The sequence below is a fragment of the Empidonax traillii genome, unplaced genomic scaffold (assembly GCF_003031625.1).
Source record: "Empidonax traillii isolate 1590-97213 ecotype Southwest subspecies unplaced genomic scaffold, ASM303162v1 scaffold141:size962631, whole genome shotgun sequence".
Lineage (NCBI taxonomy): Eukaryota > Metazoa > Chordata > Aves > Passeriformes > Tyrannidae > Empidonax > Empidonax traillii.
In genome coordinates, this window is record NW_020955334.1 from 753,347 (window position 1) to 778,073 (window position 24,727).

At 40.9% G+C, this 24,727-nt stretch overlaps 1 protein-coding gene across 1 annotated transcript in view; it reads left to right on the forward strand.

Annotated features, from left to right (window-relative positions):
• Positions 1–14,036: 14,036 nt before the first annotated feature.
• CLDN10 (claudin 10) overlaps positions 14,037–24,727 on the forward strand; it is a 56,391-nt gene continuing 45,700 nt past the window's right edge. The window contains exon 1 of the mRNA XM_027884266.1: positions 14,037–14,311. Coding sequence (XP_027740067.1) covers positions 14,098–14,311 — 214 coding nt within the window. The 5' untranslated portion in view covers positions 14,037–14,097. The remainder of the gene's footprint in view (positions 14,312–24,727) is intronic.

A 24,727-nucleotide genomic window follows, 5' to 3' on the forward strand; every position in this document is an offset into this window, starting at 1 on the left:
TTACTCATGTTTCTGTGTAACAGCTTTGGACAATTCTGGTGCCTACTGTGGTACCTATGCTGAGCCACGTGCTACTGGCTGAAGAAATAGGGGAAGAGGGACCATGTCTAGGCAAACACATACCTGGGAATGTAGTTTAGTTGTTGCATTAAAAGGGACATCAGCCTAACAGCATCAGCTAATGCATACCAACTCTCTGGTTGAGCAGCATGAGCTCATTGCTCAGCTCTGCTTCATGAATGCGATAATTTTGTTTTCTATTTTGTCTGCTATTGTTTTTGACATTCATATGTTTATAATAAGCTTGACTCTTCCTTCTGCATTAGTTTGTACAGGACCTTGGCCTTGAATACATTCCCAGAAGTGCTGTAATAGAACAGTGGTCCCTGGATTTGAGACTGGCAGAGATATGTAAATGCCTGGGCTCTACATTATTTAGGTGATGGAATATAAATATCTTCTTTACTAAGTCTGTGGGCAAGTCTGCAAACATGAGCAGTGATGATCAATGATACTTGTACATTAAGGCAAGCCACTTGGTATAACAGCAAAACAATTTCCAAAAAAAATCGATTTGGATTTTAAGATTAGCATCTTAATACTTATCCTTGTGAGTGACTACAGGACACTTTTTGAGATGCAATAAACATCTTAAGTACATTATGTTGCCCTCCACAGGCCCAATCTAGGGCACATTTGTAGCATGCCTGAATTGAATCCATAAGAGATTTTTCAACAAAATCACCATAACAAAGTTTAAAAGAAGAACTGGGCTTTTTAAAGGCATTGTTTTCTTTGCATTTTAACTAGAGAGTGGTACTACTGCCTATCAGTTTAAAGCATTCCATCCTTTTGAAGTTGCATGGAAAACGTGAGATAGAGATTTTAAAGTAGGCATCAACTACTTTTGAGCCCCAAGCCTGAGTTTCCAAATACAGGTCAGGTCAAACATCTGAGAAAATGTGTTGGGTTTGCTCCATCTGAACCCTGAGGTAATCAAAAGATTTAAGACTGTCTCCTGAGGAAGCTAAAAGCTCTGCTGTCATTCAAACTATTCAAGAAAAAAAGGGGACTGGTAGGCCTGCTGTTCCCTTTTTGCTGCAAAGAATGGGACTTCTGTTACTTTGAAACATTTGGAAATTAGATTAAAAGATTTTGCAGATGATCATCAGTCATTAGAGATGCAGGAATTTTTAATTTGTAAAACTGGCCTAGTGACAACGACTCCCTCAAGACCTTGGTAAAAAGAAGCGGTACCAGCATCATGGTCACAGTGCAGGCACCTTTTGGAAGCTGGAGGATACAGAGGCAGTGAAGCATCGCCATAAGAGAAAGAGCCCAAATCTGCATCCAGAAAGTGAAACCTGCACAGATTGTTTCTCCACGGTATAGCAGGAGGTATTGATTTCCTCACTCATGTAAAAATTATAGGGATGTTGTGTCATTTTTGCTTTAGCATCACCGTGAAGAATCTCAGGAAGTTTTGCATGCTGCAGAAGGAGTGTCCCATAAAGTGCTGATACCAATAAAGAGGGGAGAAGAAACCAGACAGAAGCTTTTCTGCTTTACTGATTTTGAGGGATAAAGATAATACAAGCATAGACTCTTTATATCAACCTGTATTTAGATGGTTCCTTACACCAAAATTATTTCAGCTTTTTATCCTGTTAACACTGGATAATATAAAATATACAAGAACTGAAAGGCAAGTCACTTTATGATGTTAAGTGTATCCCTATCCAACTAAGTCTTTTACTTACTAGGCCCCAGGGTCAGGTCTGATGTCTTTTTTCAAGTTATAAATTTTGCATTAGCAGCTGTGTGGCAGAGGCTGAAGTGTTTTTTCATCCCACTTGCTCCACAATCCACTGGTCACATAGTCTGCAGGATTTACCTAGGTAAACTGGAGGTCTGGATTTACACAGGTCAAGGAATGGGTCTTCCAATTCTTTGCCAACTGCTTTAGTTAATATATTATTCTTCAGAACTGATTGTTTCCTTTTTCTGTACATTCCTCTTTACTAAGGAAGCCATGAGCTTCCCAGTAGTAAGGAAGCCATGTATCCCAATATAGGGTGTATGTAGTAAGCACAGGACTGATCCAGGCCTCACTGGGGCACTTCCTGTAGCTATTAATAGAGTGCTTAAATCCAGGACATAGACAGCATTTTAGACCACCCTTTGGTACTCTCTGTTAAGTCTCACAGATGCCTTAACTCTACAGCCTTCTGGTACTACAAATCCCAATCATAATGCTTACATCTCCTCAGTCAATGCATAACAAACAACTGCAAGGGCACTCCTGACTGAGTGATGACTATCGCACAACCCACATCCGTTATTGGATCCAACCCTTCATTTTGGGTTCATACCAGCATAGCATTTATATGTACCTCCTTTCCATACAAGTTCCACATTCCACATTTGCTTTCTTTGTCCTCTCTGACTTTGTACATCTCAAGACCTTTTGTTGTTTACTTTGAAGTTCACTGTGAGTTTTGAGTCGTTTTGATTTTTGGCATTCCTAATGTTGTCTCACTGCATTCTGAATGACAGAGGAGTAGTACATTTCCAATATATATCTGGAAAGTTTGTGAGCGAAAGGAGGAGTAAAGCAGCTCAGATAGCTAACATTTTGTGATTACAGTCATCTATGTCTGTCAAAGTTTTACATTACAGAATGGACATATAGTAAAGGACTGGTCAAGAAACAGGAAGAGCTGGCACAACAGGATCAACAAAGAACAGACAGAGAGCAAAAGAAGCTAATCAAGTACAGAGAGAAACCACAAAGGAATTTGTTGCCAAAGCATTATGTCCTCTTTGGATTCTGTCACAGTGATTCCAAATTATCAATGTTATTTGTGTTATTTATCTTTCAAATACAATTGCCAAGGTTTGTGTTCCTCTGCAAAATTGAGTTAGGTGGGTTTTACCAGCATAAGAATGTCCAAGCAGGACATCTTTTAAGGCACTTGGGCCTAGATGATTTCTTGTCTAGCCACATTTTCCTTCCTTATTTTTTTCAATCTTATCACATTACTGATATGTTAATCACATTAATGATATGTCTATCAACTAGTGATATGAACTGCCTTAATAATTTCTTTTTTTAGAGCAGCATATATACCCTCAAATTAGTATTTCACTTTTAGTTTCTGTTTCATTGCTTGTATGTGAAGTCACACCCATATCTTAATCAGAGGAAAGTACTCAATGGCAAAGATGCAAATTGCATTGGAACATTTGGAATATGTGTGTAACATGATAGAGATTTTGGTATTACATCATTCAGAGAGCTGTAAAATATCTGCTGCAGAAGGTGTTTCCCATCAGCCCCTTCCAAATCTCTGAGAACCATTCACTTTTTGAAATTTTGCCAATTTCAAAAAAGCAAACGATAGCTTAGAATTTTGGCAGGGTCAAGGAGATACAGAACTTTCAGAAAGATTGTAGTTGCCAGCCCAAATGAAAAATGTATTTTTTGTTCTGTGCTCCCTAAAGTCATGTCAACAGTCTTATTTTGCCTTACAGCTCTACACAGTCTTTTTCAGATACTCTTTTAAAGAGTCCTTCCTGAAAAGTGAAAAGGCTTCCAGATTAAATTATCACTTGGCTGTGAATAAAGAACTCAATATTAAACAAAGGCAAGAAGACAATTTATGCATGCAGGATGAAAGATGGTTGAGACAAGGAGGTGATGTTGACTCAGACAATATGAATGTTTTCAAAGCTCTTCCCCATGACACTGCTCCATCAGATTCTAAACTGTAGCACCAATCAGCTCAGTCACCCAGGGTGAGGATCCAGGAACAATAAATGCAGGCAATAGGCTTTTGGAACGTAACAGAGAAGTTGTTATTTCTTCTATGTGTTAAGCATGAGCTTCAGCCCTAGACATTGTCCCACTGAGCACATCCATATTCAGGAATGGATCAATGCTACTCATAACTGATTGCAGAGCCATCCCTTTCCCTATCCTCCTCTCTCCTTCCCTCCCTTCCTTTCCTTTTCCCTTCCCTCTGCTCTGTTTCTTGATCTACCATCAGCTTATGTTTCAGGAGGAAGGAACTGGGAAGAGGGAGAGGAACAGGAGAATTCCCTCAGCCCAGGGCCAAGGACCAAACGGGAGAAGGAACAGCTCTCACATTCACTCTGCTCCTGGACCCCTGAGAAACCAACTTCACACAGGAGTACAAAGTGTTCGTTCCTACCAAAATTCAGCCTCTGAATGCCAAAAGTATCGGTTCACATCTACTCCAGCAAAATCTTCCCAGTGATATTTTTCCCCTTTCCTATCCCCATCCTGCCCTTCCCAAGCTAAATGAAATAATAACAATAAATTACAAACATTAGCACAGTGTGTAATCACATATAAAGACTTTCACCCCGCTAATGAAATTCCTTTAGTCATGAACCTGCAGACCCCACACTGCTATAAGAAAAGACGAAGTTTTTCCTCAGACATTACTGCTTTCAAAATGAAATTGCAGGAGTGATTGCCTTAAGCCTTGTCCTCAAGTATTCCAGAGTTTGGCTTTTTAGTCTGAGAACTTCTCAGGCAAATATGCAAGCGTTGCTGGGACACAATTAAGTACAGATAGAGAGGCATAAAAACCACTGTTTACAAGAATGCACTTATTTTGCTTTGTTTGCCCAAGTAGATAGCACCACAAAAACTGAAGTGGGTCAGTCATGTATTTTCCATCATAAGCTCTAACACCATAATAATGGTTTGCCTTCCAGGCACCATGCAACACATTTGGCTACATATGTGGAATTAAGCAGACCACAGAATGGAAAGGTTCAGTGAATCTAAAATGGTACCTCTAATGTTCAGTAAATCTAAAATGGTACCTCTGGCATGATTCCATGTTATAAAATCTTTAGGAGGAATTTGTTTTAATGCTGAAATGTCACTGAATTACTTGTTTTCCAGCTAAACTGATTTTAATCTGCCAAAACAGTTGTTCATGTGCAAGAGCTACTTGTCTAAGGTGACTTCACTTTTTAATTTCCAAAGACTATTACTTTTATCAAGACTTTTTTATTATTTTTAAATATTTTATTACTATTTTTTATTCAGGACGGTAAATGAGCAAGCCTTTCTTTGACACAGGTGGCATCAATTGTTATTTTCTTTTTACAAAGTAATCTGTAAAATAGCATATGGAGATTACTCAGTTCCCAGTTCTGGAAAATAATGCTTTTAGAAAGTGCTCAAAAGTTGTAACTGAATATGATTTTCCAATGCAGTACTGTGGAAAATAAAGTTAATCAGATTATTATGGATAAAATAAATAGGATTGGCACCAAAATAGGCAATACCAGACTATAACTCTCCTTTTTAGTGCCCATAACTTGACAAGAATGTTGAAACATGCAGAAAAAAAGGCCCCAGAAAACATCTGAAAATTCAAGAAAATACTTAGAAGATATTTAGAATATTTTAGACCAAGAGACTGAACAAGAGATTAATTTAGAACAAGAGACTGAAAGAGATGAATGTGTTTAGATTATGAAAACCATAATTTTGGGTCAGTTGTACACTGACTCCATGTGGTGGTTTTAATCTAGGCCTTCCCTGGTTACCAGTTTGTAACCAAGGAAGGGGCAGCGTTCCCAGTATTCCATATGATTTTTATGTAAATCGTGGTATAAGTAAGAAGGGAGGAGAAGCCTTCGCTCTCTCTTCTCTTCCACCAAAGTTTGGGAACAGTGGGTCCCTGTGTTGGTCTTGCTTATCTAAGGCTGAGGCCTGCAGCATCCACTAACCTGCTACGTGAAAGCTTGGAGAGTGCTGGCAGTGTCTGCCAAGCCTGCTTTCTAAGGGACGTGGTGAGATTTGTTTTACTAGTTATTTTACTAGTTCTCAGGTTTGATTGCGCATATCTATTCGGTGTCTCTTTTTGTTTCCTTTTGTCCCATTTTTCCCCTTTCCCTATCCCTTCGGGGGGTATTTGGATTCCCGTTTGCTGTGTACATAGCATCTTAACTGTAATATACATAAAATATATTTTTTATATAACTAGCTTGGTTTTCAGGTTCTTCAATTTGCATAGTTTTTTTCCTTTGCCCTGGGGGAAGTAGAAAGGGGAGAAGAGAGGGGCTGCTACTGGGGGGTTGGGCATTTGGCGGGGAGCCAAGTCCAAACCATCACACTCCAGTATAACATTGTTTCATAGAATACCCCAGGCTGGAAGGAACCCGGGAAGATCATCTCATCCAACCTGGTCCATATTAAATAACTGTTTAATAAAACAAAAGAAGAGACACTGAATGATGAAGACACGTTGAAGATATTGAGCAAACTGCCCTTGTAGCAAACTGCTCAGTAACTCATTCCTGTCTACATCTTCACCCGTTGAATCAGAAGAGAATGCCTTCTGCAACGATAGACTTTAGTCAGACTGAAGTTCAGCCTCACTGAAAAGGGGATAATGTTGAAATCTAATCCATGTTGTGATATACGGAAAGATGGAAATGTTTCAAGGGTTCCTTCTTTCCTTAAGGTGCTGCAATATCAAGACCTAGTAATCCATATGAGAGGCAGATAGTAAGTGATGAACAAGATGCAGTGTTATAATTCCCCTCCTCTTCAGTGCTTGCCCTCCTATGAAGAGAGAGGTGAGAAGGGCTTAGATCCTACTGAACAGCTGCCTGGCAATTCTCAAGCTGCACTCTTCTGCTAGTTTTTACAAGACAGATGAAGCTGGGCTCAGCCTGTGAAAGAGCTGTGATGATGCTTTACCAGCTTCTGATAATTTTGGAAGACATTAATGTGGTTAGTAGTTCTCAGGTGTGTGAGTCATGGCTGATGGACTGCCTGGCTGTGTTTTTAATTAGCAGAAATGGTGGATTTCAGGAAAGGGCTGTAGCTGCTGGGCCTAAGTGCAGTTGGGTGGTAAGCTAGGAACACACTAGCAAAGAACTGTGCCACACCTTTAGCTCTTCACATAGGCTTTCCACTTGGTCCATTTGAAGGTGTGATCTATGTAGTCACCTCACTGCTCCTGGCAAGCATCCTGGTGTTGGCTTAGTTGTCTAAAGCATTCAGAAAGGTTATTGGGGCATTACTGGCTCTCTCCAGTTTTACAGACCTGGGCTCTCTTTCAGTTTTGCATGACAGTGAGTTGACACACTGATAACTGCCCTCAATCACACCTTGGTCTAATCAACTGGCATCTGAAAACTGAACACTTTGATAAGTTTCCCTTTGAAAGGAAGGGCAGAGACCAGACAGACCTGAAAGCTAATCCATCTGTGTTGTATGAAACACTAAGTTTGGGCTTTCTGGCAAGATAAGCAGAACTGCTAAGACTCAAAAAGGAAAAGTGGAATATAGAGTACTTTACTGCTCTAGAGGAAATTATCTGAGGCAAACACAGTTAGAGCAAGAATGGAGCACCCTACGCTGCTCCCAGAAGCAATACAAAGAATTTTCAGAAAGAAGCTATCCAAATCCTTGGTTAAAGTGATGATGAGGTGTGTCTGGCATGCCATGGATTTGGGATGTCAGTGGTGACAAGCAGATGTGTTAAATGACTGTACTGAAGATGATTTCTCTGTAACATAAAAATGTGAACTTTACCAAATTCTGCTTTCAGGATCATATGAACGGGTCACAGGAATTGAGGCCTGGATGTATAGGCATAGTTCTGTGTTTTGTGCATCAGATTTAGGGGACATCACCTAGCCTTTGTGGGTAGATCGACTTGTACTAAAGGGCTCGTGTGAGGAGGAGAAGTTGTCACTGCTCAAAGGAACTTTTATATCATATTCAGTATCTCAGTTGTTTTAGGCAGAAGGAGTACATACCTGTGCTTATAAGCAGATGCATTTTTACTGTCTTTATGGAAAGAATGATCAGCAGCATAGCAAAAGTCATGAGAGCTGCACACTGGCAGATGCCAAACAGATGTAGTAATTAAGTGGAGGGGTCTCTTCCCTACCACGCCAGAATGAGAAGTGGGCTGGGTGAAGGCATCGTCATGAAAGAGATGGGGAAGTGAATCAGTGCAGGAGAGAAGCAACACTTTTTCCTTCTTGCCTAAATCCCATGTGAAGTGATAGCATCCTAGATGGCAGGCTAGTAGAGGCCAAGAGGGATGTGTCTGCCACAGTCCTTAAAGGAGGTTGTAGTCAGGTGGGAGGCGTCCTCTTCTCCCAGCCAAGAGGACTTAGCCTCAAACTGCATCAAGGGAGGTCCAGGTTGGACATCAGAAAGAATTTCTTCACTGAAAGGGTGGTCAGGCATTGGAGCAGGCTGCGCCAAGGAAGCAGAGGAGTCCATCCCTGGTGGTGTTCAAGGAATGACCAGATGCGACACTTAGTGCCATGGTTGACAAATGGGGTCATCAGTCAAAGGTTGGACGCCATGATCTTGGAAGTCTTTTCCAACCTTACTGATTCTCCGATTATATGATGCCATTATTGAGGGGTTCATGACCAGGGCTCACCCCATCCCATGGGATGTGCTTGAAGCCAAAACTTTGGGGCTGGATCCTTAAAAAAGCCACAGGCAGCCCAACCGGCACCTGGCTGTGGTGCCTGCTGATACTGACCCAGACCTGCACCCAGCTTAAAAGCAGATCCTACAGAGCACAGAGGTCCTTGCCATGGCACCATCCTGACTGGGAGTCTCTTCCCAGATCTCTAACAGGAAGGGGCCATGCTCAGCTGCACCATTTGTAAGAGAGCCCTGAATCCCAGCAGCCAAACCTCTGGGAAAGGTGGATGTGGATGCACTCAGGACAATTACACAGATTTTCTTCAGGTCGAGTTCACTTGGATGGCAGAATAATGCTTTTTATCAGCATTGTGATGTATTTCTTCCGTGTTTACCTGTAGCATTTACATCTCAGTATTTCTGTTGCTTCCCTCTTTCCCAGCCTTCTTGCTTCTTAATCTGTGTTGCAATCTTTTCACTTTGCCTGTCACATCTTTCAAAGCATTAAACTGTTTTAAAACAGTTATTAAACAGCACTCTGGTACTTGTTCACGTCTAACAATACAGCTTTAGTAATGCTATCAGTATACTGCAGCATAGGCTAATTCTAATGGTGGCTGAGTATGATGGATATGTTCTATAAAACACATGATCTCTTCATTGAGCCCATCACTTCATCTGTATCTGTCCACAAATTCTCAGCAAAGCACAATGACCTTGAATTTCACTCTCTCTTTCAGCACTGATCAAACATATGATTTGTCCTTCCATTTCAACTTCACTGCATTTTTGTGGTTTGCATTTCACATTTTTATGTAGATGAAGCCATTTTTGCTTTTTCCCCTTACTGCAAGTCTAGGTCGAGTATGCCAACAATAACAATACCCTTGGAGACAGCAAATGTCTTTAATCCAAATAAGTTTGCTAGTGCCTAATGGGAACAGTGTCACATAAGCAGCATAATGCTATATCATCCTAAAGTAGCATTTTCAAATCCATATCTTATCTTTAATTGTCCAGTTAAGGAACATGATGAAAATAACGAAGTTAATCTGGTCTATTTTAGTTCTCACACCAAACACTGATTTGAATCAGATGTTTACAATCCTATCCATTCTTAGGCAAATATTCAAGAAGTGCTCATGTAAATAATGTACAAGTGAGCAGTTTGCCCTTTAAACAACTGACATAAAATTCTTTAAAATATAATAAAGCATAGTTCATATATACAGAGATATTGAATACAGGTGTATCTATCAGTATATAGTCAAGTATTTTCTTAAACACACATATACCTAACCTGTAGAAAGTGAGTGTAAATCCTGAACTGGGTTAACATCTATATCCATATATTACCAAAGCAGTTCTCCTAGTGATGAGTATATGAAGTTTCTCTTTCTCTTCTACAGCAATATCAGAGAATCAGATAATACTTTGAGTTTGAAGGGTCCTTTTAAAGGTTATCTATTCCAACCCCCTTGCAATGAGCTGGGACATATTCAACTAGAGCAGGTTGCTCAGAGCCCCATTCAACTTGACCTTAAACAGTTACAGGGATGGGAATATAAAAACTGTACTATTAATATACGATGATATTATAGTGTCTAATACTAATATAATTGTATTATTGTATTGTGACTGCAGTGCTCAATATAAAGCAATAAATTTGGAATGAGCATGACTGATGTTTCCTTCTCTCTTCATATCACCCAGCACTTCATGACTAACAAGGTGAACAGCAAACGTCTAAAACCTCAACTGCTTTATACCACTATAATCTGATGTCCTTTTGCTATAGCAAACTGTGAAATTGTCTTTTCCCTCAACTTTACCAATTCCAGTGATTTCATTGCTCCTTGAAATTCCTCTCTAGGTGGTGCTTCAGCCTACGCACTCAGTTTTTCGGTTGCGTGCATCTGGCAGAGACAGCAACACTTGGCACTCATCTGGAATGCACCTTTCCTTCTTTCACCACCGTGTCAGACTTTACTGCCAGTTCTCAGTAACTCTTTTTGTGTTTGTGTAATTCGACCGTCATATGCCATACAGCATAGCCCTTGCTTGTCTGACTTGAGCAGTGATGCCTCCAGGCATTTGATTTCTTCACCACTTTACACAATGTTTTTACTTCTTTGACTTCTCCAGAAGTTTTGAGTTACTTACTCTGTCTCTGTAATTTCTTATTGCTTGTCCAACTTCTCCATTTTTGTTTAGGCCTTCCATAATTTTCTGGCAGTGCTCAGAATCAAGCTGTATGGTCCACTCCCTCTGCAGAGGGATTTCTTTGCCATCACTAGTTATCTCACATTTTGCTTCCTCCATGCTCCCTTAGGTACCTCCTTTGCAGAGCTCTCCTTTCTCTTAGGCAGATAATATCAGGACTGATTTGCACTTAGTTCTTTTTTTTTTTTTTTTTTTTTAAATTTTACCCTAAATTTCCCCTAAAGTAATTCAGTTTAGCTGAGTGTGTTTGTCTTCATGAGGGAAACATATTATCCACAGTCAGATATGTATCAGCCTTGGGAACTCATTCAGCTTGTAGGTTACAAGAACAACATAGGCTGAAGTAGAATTCACAAACTGAAAACTACAGCTTACCTGTGTAAACATTCTTGTCCTGCTGCAAAGGTGTCAACTGGCATTGGACCGATTTAAAAAAAAAGAATATTAGTAGTAAAAGAAATATTACATGTTACTGACACAGCATTCAATTAAACATAGAGAGCAATATATCGCATGATCAACTAGTCAATTTGTAGCATTTGGGGAAAATGGTTCAACAAAGGCCTGTAGGAAAATGTTTTCCCTTTTCCAGCCATGTATTTAAACAGTCCTTAAACTCCTGGCTGTTTTCCAGCTTTTGTCTGCTCAGTAACAGAGAAGAAAAGTTTTGAAATAATGGAAAATGCCTTTAACAGATTAACTTTAAACTTTGCCTTGAACTTCTTAAATAACTGATTAACTTACTTCCTGACAGTTTATAGAAGAAATGAGGGTTGTAAACAGGACTGCTTACTTCTTTCTTATCGCTTAAGTATCTGTTTAATTTATTCATCACTCACACACTAACTGCCTGGAAACAACACAGGGTGAAGTGCTTTTGACCATGAATTCCACAGAGTCATGCACTAGAAAAGAATCAGGATAAAGGCCAAGAAACCACTAAGTCCTACTTAAATTATGGAAGTGTAGTCTGTGGTTCAAGTGGTACCCACAGGCACTTTCCAGTAAAGTAAGTGGCTTTCAGTGTCCCACCAGCATGACATTCAAGACTGAGTGTGTACTGGATGGGACCTTGGTAGATGATCATCTAAGAATGAGAAGGCAAAGTGACTTAGGAATTTGTATTGCAGTTTATCTAGAAACAGAAATGTGAAAACCCTTCCTAGCATGATATTGGTTTAAAAGAGCAAGGTCTTACTGAGGAGGCATCTCTGTCTTAGGCCAAGGTCACTAAGGAGCAGACAAACAGGCCAATCCTGCTAGCCTGGGTAGCTCCTCACAGGCTATGTTGATAAAGCACACTGCTGTGTATAGCAAAAAAGAATAGTAGGGAGGGATGGAATAATGCTGGCTGGCATCCAATCATCCTTATTTTCCAGTCCAAAGAGCAGTTTTAGGGGGATTGTTTGTGGTTTGGTTTGGTTTTGATGGGATTGTTTGGGTTTGGTTTTGGTTTTTATATCAGTGAGAACACTAGGGGAAAGTCCAGAACAAGGCCTGAATTTAGTATCATATGTAAAACATGTCGTTGAGCTACTCTGAGCACTAAGCCAACATCATTGTCACTGAGCTGGTTCAAAAAAGTAAAAATGTACCTAATGACATGTCTTCTCAGTCTTTCTGTGATCTAACACAGTTTTTGACAAACAAACAAAAAAATCCACCCAAACCCCACACCATTTTGTATGGCAGATGTAGAACAAAAAATAATCTTAGCACTCAGAAATCTGCTTCAAAGCAGGACCCATTTCTGTATTCTCCTCTATACGCTTTCCAGTTTCATGAAAAGATGTATGAAAAATTACATGAAGTTTGACCCTTAGCATAGGAAAAATATGTGACAGGATTATTTGAAAGCAATGCAGAATTGCTTCCTGCCTATGTATTATCATTCTTAACATTAAAACAACCTGCTATATTATAATGTTGCTCTGTTAGCAAAACCACTTTTCACATCTTTCAAGCTGACTGTGTTAATAAAAATTTTTCTGCACACTCTAGATGTGTGGGATGTGAACATACTAATTACTCTGAAAAGAAATTCCTTCCTGCAGTGTAATTCTTTGCTCTGTACAGTCATCCTTTTGGGTCCTTCTCAGTGCTGAGCCAAAGGCTGGTTAAAGTAGAAGTATCAAGTGGTGGTTCAACAGGATAGTCTCAGTGAAATTCCTCTTGCTGTTTATGTGGAATGTCAATGATGTTTTAGCATCCTTGATTAACCCTTCCTTGAGCTGTGAAACGTCTACAGAAAAAACTCCAATGCCAAAGTTCAGTGTGGCATTTATCACAGCTGCAACAGGGACAATCAGCAGTAGAAGAACCCAAAGGTAAAAAAAAATAGACCAGTCTTACTGTCAAAAGTGATGGGGTACACCCAAAATTCAGGGTGATCTCATGTCACCAAATGACATACAGTAGCACCAAAGGGAAAAGATGTGTTCTTCTTCAGAGAGAAGGACAAAAGGACCAGAGAATGAGGAGAACTTTAAGTACAGCTGGAAGCTGTCATGTTAAAAGAGTGAAGGCCACACGTTGCAAAACTGTATGTAGGTCCCACACCTACTGGAAGTAGAACAGCTGTTTCACTGTGGTTGTGTCAGTGCCTACTATTTCAAACATTACATTTTTTTAAATCAGTTACTTTCCTTGAGGATTCTTCATGGCATGAGGTTGCAGGAGTTCAGTCAGTGGTAGGACAGATGTTTCTGCGCTATGTACTTCATGCAGAGCATAAGAAGCAGTAAATTTTCTACACTGACCAAAGAAAAAGTCTCAGTGGGGGCTACATAAGGTTCATTCTGCTGACTGCTGCAACTGCATCAGCACTCAGGGACCATTGCTCTTTCTGTTGTCGCTCTAGATTTGCTATTCTACAAATACACACGCAGACAGTACCTCCAACAGGCTACTGTTTTAGAGCTGCTTGCATGGTGGCTAGTTATGCCTGAATTAATTTCACAGCCTTTCAATGAGTTATTTTTCAAGTGTTGTGTGATCCTTCTAAAATGTTATGGTAATCCGTTAAATAGCGCTGTACAGTTTGGACTCTGAACCTATTTTGCTTGTTGCAGTGGTTGTAAGTTTCCAATTAACTAAAAATTAAGCATTAACTGGAATACCTTAATTGAAAAAAAAATATGAAAACAACTAATTTTCACAATTAGAAATTAGTAAGTAAGTACTAGTAATTAGCTCCGATAAAGTTGTACCATGACTCTCTTTCTAAACATTTGTAACGCCTAGGGCCTTTCTTAAATCACTCAAGCATGACAATTTCTTTCAGCCACATTAACTTTCTGTAGCAAGTGGTACTGAACTTGTTCAAGTATAATTTGCTTATGTTATGCCTTTTTGCTTACTCACATGACTACAGTACTTTTCTCCCCACACAGTGGCATTACTAAGTCCCTGAGTTACAGAGAAACATGCTAGGAATACAGATTATAGCTTTCATATTTTGTTTCTGTGGCCTGGGAGCTGCTATTGCTGCTACTGCATCAAATGAGTGGAAAGTCACTAGTCGAGCATCATCTGTTATCACTGCAACCTGGGTCTTCCAGGGTCTTTGGATGAACTGTGCCGGCAATGCATTGGGTGCTTTTCACTGCAGACCTCACCTTACTATCTTCAAAGTAGAAGGTAAGCAAGCGTAATTTAACTGGAACATGTGGAAAGCCATGTGTCTTGCAAGATGTGAGCCTGAGGAGAAAAAGATTATTTTGGCTTGTGCAAGAGATTGTGTTTAAAGCATTGTGATGAATATAAGTAAAGGATCTTGTAGGCAGAAAACCAGAAACAACTATGTAGGAATTATATGTATTCCAAGAAAGACAGCAAGCTCTACTCTGTGGTTGGCAATACGCGATAAGTATACTGGACATAGTTTCAGGAATACATTATCAGTATCAAACTGCTGTTAGCAGAGAAATGGACTAAAGTGTCTTACAGCTCTAATTTCCATGCAAAAATAAGCATCCTGCTTGCTGGATGTCATGAGGGGGAAAGATAGCAAGGTTTGGGACAGATATCGATATACTTTTTAGTATCTGAATAAATTAGATAGCAAATAACTGCACCCATGAATACTATGCAAATATTCATATGCTGGGAATTAAGTGTGCATGTGTATACTTGCTGTATCACAGGCTAGTAATTTAAAGACAGAAGGTGTGCTGTTTCAGAATGTCCATTTTAATAGAAAGTGTTGGATTTGTAAGCCATCTATTAGAGTGTAAAAACAAATGGAGACTTCTTGCCTTATGTCAGAAACAGCTTCTCTCAGAGACAGGGACAAAGTAAAAGTGTACTATGCAATGTGTTTTGTGTTTTCTCTAGGTGTAAAGCAGTAAATTGAGAGTTTTGTTTTCTATTTGCTCTTAAATCTTAAGACAGTGGGCAACACGTTTTCAGTGAAACTGTGTAAGCGCTCATGAGGGCATGGGCAGAGGGACTCCTCTTTCCTGGATGTGGGCAGCACACGAGCAAGATGGAGTCAGACTAGAGTAGGGAAAAATGCATTAAGACACTGGTATTTTAGGGAGCCAGAAAAGAAATCCAGCCTAGACAGAAACAGTCTTCCAAAGCTTTTGTGAGACCAGAAACAAGCATAATTCTAAGATATTAACAGCCAGTGTCTGATCGAGATATGAAATGTACTGTTGCATGGTTGTTACCATATTACAAAGATACGGTCATAGATTTGCATACATATGGAAACGTAGAAACTTGGGGATGTTACAGATCCTTAGTTTTTTTTGCCTCTCATGCCCCTGACACATCAGGCTACATGTTGGAACATACAGATCTACTCTTACGCTTACAGATGATTTTGAGATAAAACTCGGCCTCATTTTTGTACACGTTTTATGACACCCTGCTTCAAACCATCACAATTCACACAAGGGATGTGAATGAATAAGAAGAATTTTACTTCTTTTAAAGGATGCTGTTTATGAAAAATTACTTGAAAGGCATAGAAACTCACACATACTTCTTAAAAGTGAATATTGTATTCTTGCAAATAACTATTTATTAATTATTTCTTCCAAGATTTAAAGAAAAAAAGAACAGCTCTTCTTCTCAGGCATTCTTTAAAGCAATGTAAAGTAACTAGAAATTACCATTATTGCTATTATTAGTAGTACAAAAGCTACTTCCAGAATAATCAGCTGTAATCTATTTCCCACTTTGTACTGTTGCTATTATTTTGATCACTTTTTGATTGAAACTTGAATAAACAAAATATGCATGTTATGTGTGCATCCTTTAGATATACACTTAAGCATCTGAGTAAGATTTTGCTTATTTGTTGTTGAGAGTAAAACAGACAAGAAATTCACAATAAATTAAAGTAGCATACTCTTGTTAAAGTAAGAGAGTAACAAGCTGCTGTAATGACATTTAGAAAGTCTAATTTTAACTTGCCAGTGGAGGCACCAGCAAAGGGTAATGTTACATGTAGCATAAACACTACTGGGAAAGAGTGAGGTATTTAGTTTGGAAAACCTGCTAAACATAAACTCCTGATAATCCAAGGAAAACAAGAGTTCCACAGTGAGAGAGCTTTGCACTCTCACTCTGTCCTACACTGTAAAGCAATAAAATGCTCAGATTAAAGAAGTAATGAACTCTCATCTCTGTCCTCAGAGCTTCAATGTACCATCATAATTGACATACTGACACCGGGAAGGGCTGGCAGTATAACTTTTTCTTCTGCACGTTCATCTTTTTATGGAATCTATTTGCCTTTTTTCCTATAGCCAAAGATAACTTACACAAGCTCCTCATTCCATTCCTGTCTATCTTCAGCTTACCCTACAGAAAGTATTAGCAGTAACAGTAACATTAGTATTATATTATGATATATATGTTATATTATGGTATATCCTAAGTCACTTTTTCTCCAAAGCAGATTCATTCGCTCATTAAAGGTTTGATTGCAATTTTGTGAGGATTTTGCAGGAGAGGTTTCTGCATAAGCTCTATGAAGTTTTAATTTTTTTTTTCTTGTTTTTCACATCAAGCAAACAAACAGACTCCAGAGGTCTTTCTTTGAGCAGGATTAGACATAGGCAGTATGTAGGTCATAGTCAGTATGTAGGTATTTACCAGAACTGACTTTCTGCTAAAAGACTAGTTGTGCTGATAGGAGCACAGCCAAGACAATAAGAGCTCAGCTTCTGCAACCCAGCTCACATACATGTCTCGAGGGGTTCATGTTTCTGGAAGTCTGTGTTAGCACGGCCACACTGTGAACAGTGTCCAAAGCCATCTGGGCTGTAGCCAAATGTACATGCACATTGACACGGTACAGCCACAGTGTGCTCTGCTGCAGTGACTGAAACATTCCGATGAAAGATCCTGGAGGGAGATCCTGAATAGTAACAGCGTTGTAGTTACAGTCATTTAAAGTACCATTTGTGGGAAGAAGCAATATCTTTTATTAAATCAACTGCTTTGGGAGAAGTATGTAACAACATCATTCATCAGATCTGACACAAATGCAATAAGCTGCAAGCTAAATATTATCTGGGAACACTGTCTCTTCAGTTAAGTTGGTTATGATTATCAGTGCATCAGGTACACTCATGGAAATTATATGATCAAAACCAAGGGACCATTACTCACAGGCATAAACTCACACAGTCAATAAATATCAGAAATTAAAACTAACAGTGAGACAATATGGTTTAACAAAACCAGTAACCTTTGATTCACTGCTCAGTCCTCACCAGTAAGAGAGTTCCACAAAGACCCTTCAGGGAGTGAGCTGGGAACTAAAGCTCTGGATTTGTAGATACTGAATTTTTATCCCAGTTTCCACCTACCCTGCCTCCTGCTGATGCCTCAGTGCTCCACAGGCAGTAGTTAACCTCTCTTCTCATTCCTCTCAATGTGTACAATCCTGAATTCTTACAATCACAGAATTAACCAGATTTGACAAGAACTATCTTTTAGCTGTCTAGCACTGCTTAGACACTTTAGTTATTTTGATTTTGGTGATGTTACAGAGAGCTGTTTCATTCACATAAAACACAGAATTGTAACTAGCAAACTGAGTTGTGTCCACATCCCTTTTCCTAGGACACTTCCTTAGTCTGTCAGGGCAGCTACTAGGCTTCTTCAAACAATTAGTTTGGCATTGCATATGCTTTGCCTGGGGCACTGTTTCATGACTTCTCTGCGCATTCTGGTTTTCCGTGCCATGAGTTCAGGGAGGTGTACCAGAAAGCAGAAGAAATGTGCTTCCTCGAACCTTTGCTTTTTTAAGTCTCAGATCTTCTGCTGACATCTTGTCAGTACCTCTTTTGATGGAGCCTTGAGGGTCAAGTAGTGCTACTCTGATGGTAGCCAACATGGAAAGGGCAATGCCCAGGTGTTCTGGGTCACATCGGCAAGCAGATTCAGAGCCTTTTCATGATGCTGATGCTGCAATGAACCTATACAGTGGAAGGAAGGTGAAACAAGACAACTGCTATCGCAACACCTGTTCCTGGAACAGCCTTTGAGCTCAAGCATCGTTTGAGTTCATCAGGGTGGGGAGAGCAATTCTAGTCGTGCTTTCAGAGAACTCAACTTATAGCATGAAACGACTGACATGGGAGTGTCCCTTACTAGACAGAAACTTACAGCCAGGGAAAACACACTATAGGTTTTATTGCTATCAGTCGATGAGACAGACAGATATATGCACGGCAGCCAAGCTCAGGCTTCTCCTGAGCCAAAGGGGTGAGCACTTAGTGCTAGATCCCCCAGCAGCCAACACCACGGCTTGATACACACCCTAAGTCAGGATGCAGGGAGTCAGGCTGCGTGAGGGTTGGGGACACACGTTGTTCTGCTGCTGGTCCTCGTTGCTTGACAGAATCCCATGCCTTGGCCGCGCCTCGCCCGTTGCCCCCTGCCTGCTCCCTGCCCGCCCGCTGCCCTGCTCCCGGCTCCCTGCCCTTCGCCGGCGCGCTCCTCTCTCCATGGTGCTGCATCAGCGGCCCCGGGGAAGCGCCGGCCGTGCCCAGGGGTGGTGCCGCCCCTCCCGGCTGGGGGACAAGCAGCTCCCGTCCCCTTGTCCCTGGAAAGGCAGCGTGCCCCGGTCCCGGCGTCCCGCGGGTGAGAAGCCACAGGAGAGGAGCAGAGCCAAGGCAAAGTAGGAGCTGTGTGCGCTTTTGGGAGGTCGCAAGGGGAGAGGGCCGGGCCGCCAGAAAGGACTGAGTGGCTGCGGCTGTCATCAGAGAGGGAGAAATCCACCGGGGAGGCCTTCTTCTGGCTGATGGCCAGCCCCATAGGACTCTGCCGAGGGATGCTCCAGTTAGTCACAGGGACAGAGTCGTGGAGTCTCGTAGTTTAACCCCAGCTGGTAACCACACAGCTGCTCTCTTGCTCCCAACCCCCTTCGGTGGGATAGCAAGGAGAATCAGGAAAAGATAAAACCCACAGGCCGAGATAAGAACAATGTAATAATTTAAACAAAATAAAATGTAATAATAAGAATAACAGTAACAACAATGATAATAGGAAGAGTGAGAGGAATAAAACCCAAGCAAAACAAGTGACGCACAGTGCAATGGCTCACCACTCACTGACCAATGCCCAGCTAATCTCTGAGCAGCAATCAGTCCCTTTCAGCCAGCACCCTCCAGTTTATGTATTGAACATAAAGTTCTGTGGTATAGAATATCCCTTTGGCTATTTTGGATCAGCCATGCTTCCTCCTAGCTTCTTGTGCACCTTCCCATTGCAGAGCATGGGAAACTGAAAAGTCTTTGAGTTATGACAAGCACTGCTTAGTCACAACTAAAACATCAGTGTGTTATCAACATAATTCTCATACTGAATCCAAACCACAGTCCTGTAGCAGCTACTAGGAAGAAAATTAACTATCCCAGCCAAAACTAGGACATGGGGATCCAAAATTAAGGTTAGAGGATAATCGTGTCAAAGAACTTCCGTGAAGCAAGCAAATCCTTCTAGGAAAAGTGCTAACTGAACGAAGGTATGATTTGTGTCCATTAGGCTGAGCCATCCCTCCAGGAAGTACCTTCCAATGAGTACAGCATCCATTTGGCTACTTAGAAACCCAAAGTCAACACAGTATTGGCAACAGGAATTCAATACACTAGAATCAATAGCTTATATTTGGGAAAAATAACAATGAAACACACAGAGAATTCCTCTTAGATTTTTTTTTTTTAATGGCTTAATTCCAACATATTTTCCATTTCTCAGCAAGCAGAAGGGTCACCTTTTGCACTGATTGAAATGCTGATTTCAAAGCATAGGGTCTTTTGCATATGCATAGAAATAGGATGTCAAATCTTGGTAATGAAGGTTTCTTCACTCTCTTGGTTTGCCTCTCCATTGTAGCGAGGTTCTTTTCAAGCCCATGGCCCTTGTTCTGACATCAAATGACTGAGTCTGCACTCTGCTCAAACAAGATAGCCTGATACATGCTTGGTTCCTAGAGGATGTTGGTAATGCACTAGAGGTCATGAAAAGTCATGAGTATATAGAGCAAATGTTTTTGAACTCTGTTATGTTATATATCATTGCCCACTCTCTTCTCGCTCTCACCCCCCAGAAAATGAAGAAATAAAGTAAATCAAACAGTAGTAGTTAGTAAGAGAAATAATGTCTTATTATTAGACTAGTTTCAAGTAAGAAAAAGAATTGATTCATAAGCAGCAGAGCCATTCACAGAGGAAGAGAGACATGTTTGATTTAGCAACCCTGGCAGAACAGATATGAACTGAAGGAGAGGGCTAATTCCCATGTATCCAAGAGATTTTTCTCCCAGGGAGCTCCAGCAGCAGCTTTGCAGTAGATACAAGGCAAAATCCAGGGCTCCCATGCGTTGGTCAGTTCCAGAGGAAGCATCCAGAGCCCTGGAACCCCCCAAGAGGCAGGACAACTCTTGGACCTCAGCATTGACATATAGGTTCAAGATTTTGAAGTGGTTCTCAAGGATTCTTGCTGCCAAATTTTGTTTTCTCTTTGAACTCTTTGATTCCAAGATTTTAATCTACATGCTCTGAAAATCCATGAGTCTAAACCACAATGAATCACTATTTATTCCTGTTTACTATGAAGACTGTCTGGCTCTGGCCACTTACTTGAATCAGAATAGTCCAGAGCTGTGGGCAGACTGGAAAGAGATGTGCCTGCTGGGGAATCTGCAGCCAGGAAGATACACAAAGGGAGTCCAAGAACTGCAGGAGCAGACTGCACGGGGCCAGATGGAAAATGCTGAGGGTGGAGGCTTTCACAGACCACTGCCAGTTCTGGAGAAACTGATGGCAAAGGACAAACTCTAGTCGTGCTTTAAAATCTTCAGGTTTACAGGAAAACACAAGATTTTATGGGCCAGTTCTCCTTCTTAGCACATTCATACCTGGCAGTTTGACAGCATCTCTGCAATCCTCTTTTTGTGCTATGAGCCTTCTCTCTTCTCACCGCACAAGGACAGAGGTTAATTACAGTGCTGAGATCTTTTTCACTTTTGTCCAGACTTGGACAAGAGTAATGTGGCTTGTGGTTCCCTTCAGTCATCTTTACAAACTTTCTCCACTCAGAGTTGCCTTCATTTGAAGAAAATCTCTGAGGAAACCTGAAAGGTGGAAAGTGCTGCTATTTGCTTGTGTGGTTACCATGCAGCTGGTGCAAGGACAGGAATGCAAAGCTTGTTATTGGGGCATGAATAACAAAGCTCTTTCATCTTCTAATACTCACGCCAGGATAGATTGTTATCTCTGCTTTGCTTTTAGCTTTCTTTGATTACTACTACATAGCAGCAGAGAGTGTACTGCAAAATGAATAGGACTCAGCAGTAACTGGTATGCAGCCAATGTCTTAAAATACCTCTGTTCAAACAGGTTTTGTACCCTGGTCTGCTTTGTGAGCACTGAGGTGGGTGCAGGGAGCTTTCCTCTGGCACACCTTGAGGAGCTGACAGCCAACCTACCTCTTCCAATATTTTTAGCAGTCATGCTACAACCAGACTTTCATTCAGAGATACAATCCATTTCATTTGCACAAGTCCCTGCAGAAGGAGGGGAAAGGAGACCTGGCACAACCCCCTGTGATAGGTGGATGGGTAAGAGAAGGCGACGGAAGTACTGAATTTGTAAATTATTAAAGCTGATGATTTTGAAATGCGTACTGATGAGATTTAAGTTTTTAAATCTTTAGTTTTCCATCATGGAGTGATGCAAGGGGGAGGAGAGAGGCTGAGCAGCAAATACCTTGGGAGTGAGTACAGGGGAATGTAGAGAAAAAATATAGGTACATAAAAATCTCTCCTGTGGATACCACATGGAGTTGGCTAGGCAAGTATGAGTCACATGCCCATTGGTAGAGAAAACAAATCACTACACAGTCAACAGGGATATTAAATTCCTCAATGCATGTGTGTTATTCTATCTCTCAAAATACTTACACATAGTTTTGCAATGTAAAGCAAGATGCCAGATCAGCGCAGCCATTTTATTAAAGCTATGCCCATGGGATTCCTCTCCATATCCCACAAGTCCTAAAGTATCTGGTTATCCTTACGAGCCTTCTCTGGAGTAGGTGCCATGGGACTCTTCAGTGTTTTAGAGACTGGTCAATGTATTCTCTTTGGTGTTTCACTGACTCAAATTAAATAAAATGCCTGGAGCAGAGGTGTTACCAGGGCTGCCTCGTGACTTCAAATCCTGATTTTTTTCAGAGTTATTATTATTTGACTCAGTCCTGGTGCCAGTACTGTGAGGGACCTCTGGCTTTGCCCAGCTGATACCTGCAATCCACTCAGTCTTCTCTCTACAGATGACATTGAAGCCTGACTCTCCTGTATGGCTTTCCTCTTCAGGGATTCATTTCCTAAAACAGGAGAGAGCACATCACCTCAGGTGGCTGTGCCTTAAGCACTTTTCCGTTGCTGAATTGAAAACATTTATGTTTTCAATTAGGTGAAGCACATACTGAAATTCAGGTACATGCGGAGTCCCCTAAGAACATGTCATTCATCTGCCCCCTTAAATACCTTGTGCTGGTCACCCAGACACGTGCCATTTGCACTTCTCAAAAAGGACTTGAAACAGTTAAAAAAACAGAGGCACTGAAGACTTCTAAAGACCATGCCCAACAGTCTACTGATAGCTATACTTAATAGCTATGTCTCTTTTTTACTATTAACTTTTCTAAAAAAAAAATGTGTGTTAGTCTGGAGGTAATTAACCAAGCTTTAGTAAAATACCTCCTGAGGATTAATCTGCTTAAAGATAGAATTTTTAACTCCACATCTGAGCTAAGATTTATGTTGTACTTTTGGACAGTTTTCCATAAATCAAGACTTCTGCGTGGTAGGTTTTAAAACTGTACACCATCAACTGAATATGTCATTAATCTTATTTTACTTCTAGTCCCCCAAAAGTAATTACACAGACTCTGATATATTTGAAAGAATACAATTGCATAACCTGACAGTCAAAATGAGAAGCAAAACTGTGTACTTGAAGATTCTCATGAATTTGCTTTCATAATAATACATACTGATTTTCTACCGGGTCCACTCCACCAATTTTTAAAGTTGCTGTTATTTTTGTATCCAGCTAAGATGTGAGGCTACTCTTCTGCAGATACCAGTCAGACATAAGGATGTGCCTAGGGCTTATATTCAGGGCAGTGCACACTGATTCATATTTCCAAAGGAAACAAGAGCTCAGAAGTTCTAAATTTCCTCTGCAGATGGAAATCCGCCAAAACCTTCTGTTATTTGGAGACTGCCTTTTCCTTCTTCACAAATGAATTTCTAAACAATAACACAGAATGTCACATAAAAGCCTTTCTATTGATATTTCATCCTGTAAGCCACAAAAGCAGAAACCAAACCCTAACCAGTAAGAAACAGTGAAAGTGACTCACTAACCATATCTCAGCACGGTGTTTATTGGGCGAGCAGGAGAACAGGACTCTCTGCAGGTATAAACAGCTTCTCCACTGCAAGTTTACCACATGCCCAAGCTGCTGCCCCAGGCTGGCATCCCATCCCAGCAAACATCAATCACATCACATATTGGGTGCTGAGTCAGCCACCTTTTGTTAATAACAGAAGTAGTTATCTCACAGATTGGGGAAAGAGGTACTTTAGGTAACTATCATTAATGGCATCTGGCCTTTCCATAGCATATCTTTGATGGAAATGTTCCACCGTACAAAACAGATGATATAATTATATTCACGCAAAACTCATGCAATAGACAATTTTACTTTACACCACCTTTCAACATCTTCATGCCACATGTAGTTTTGCTTTACTCAGTGGCTATTACAAAACATCCAATATCATGTTTACTTAATATTGTCCCTAGAAACTCAGTTCTTCACAGAAATTCTGCATTTTCAAGTGTCAGTGACTCTTGTACCTCAAAGGTCAGGCTTCCTTTGAGCAGATCCATTTGCCTGGCTTGGTGAGGGGCTGGCACCCATCAGGGATTTTGACCTTCATGAGTGCACCCTGTTCATATTGAAGCTCCCTGCAAAGTGACCTTTCAGTGCAGAAGCCAAAGCTTCCTCAACTTCCCTGATGAGCTTTGTATCATCTTGCTAGGCTGCAAACTCTCCACACTGCATGTACCCAGGGGTTGGATTTGTTTTCCTTCCCGCCAGGGTTTTGTGTCAATTCCTGCTAAAGTCAGAAATACTCCCTGCCATTCCACACAGTTGGTGGCAGCCAGGGCCTCTTGGCCCACAGTCCCAGAAGCTGAGAAGCACCACAGGCTGGCACTGCTCACTGAGCTAGGAAAGTCACTGCCTGCAGCACTGTGAACATGGCAAGGTGATCCTACACATCCCCTGCCAACCCCACGGCCTTCATCTTTTTTTGCTTTTCTCCATCAGCCCTTTTCTGCCAAGGGCATCTGCAGCTGAGACCACCACAGGGTTTTGTTTTTCTGGTTTGTGTTTCTGGCTGACCCTGGAGTCTGACAGCACAGCTGCAGAGGGACCGTGATGTTACTGCTGCCTCTGTGTAGGTGTTTGAGATGGGTGCATCCTTCCAGGAGGCACAGGGAGTTGAGCTGA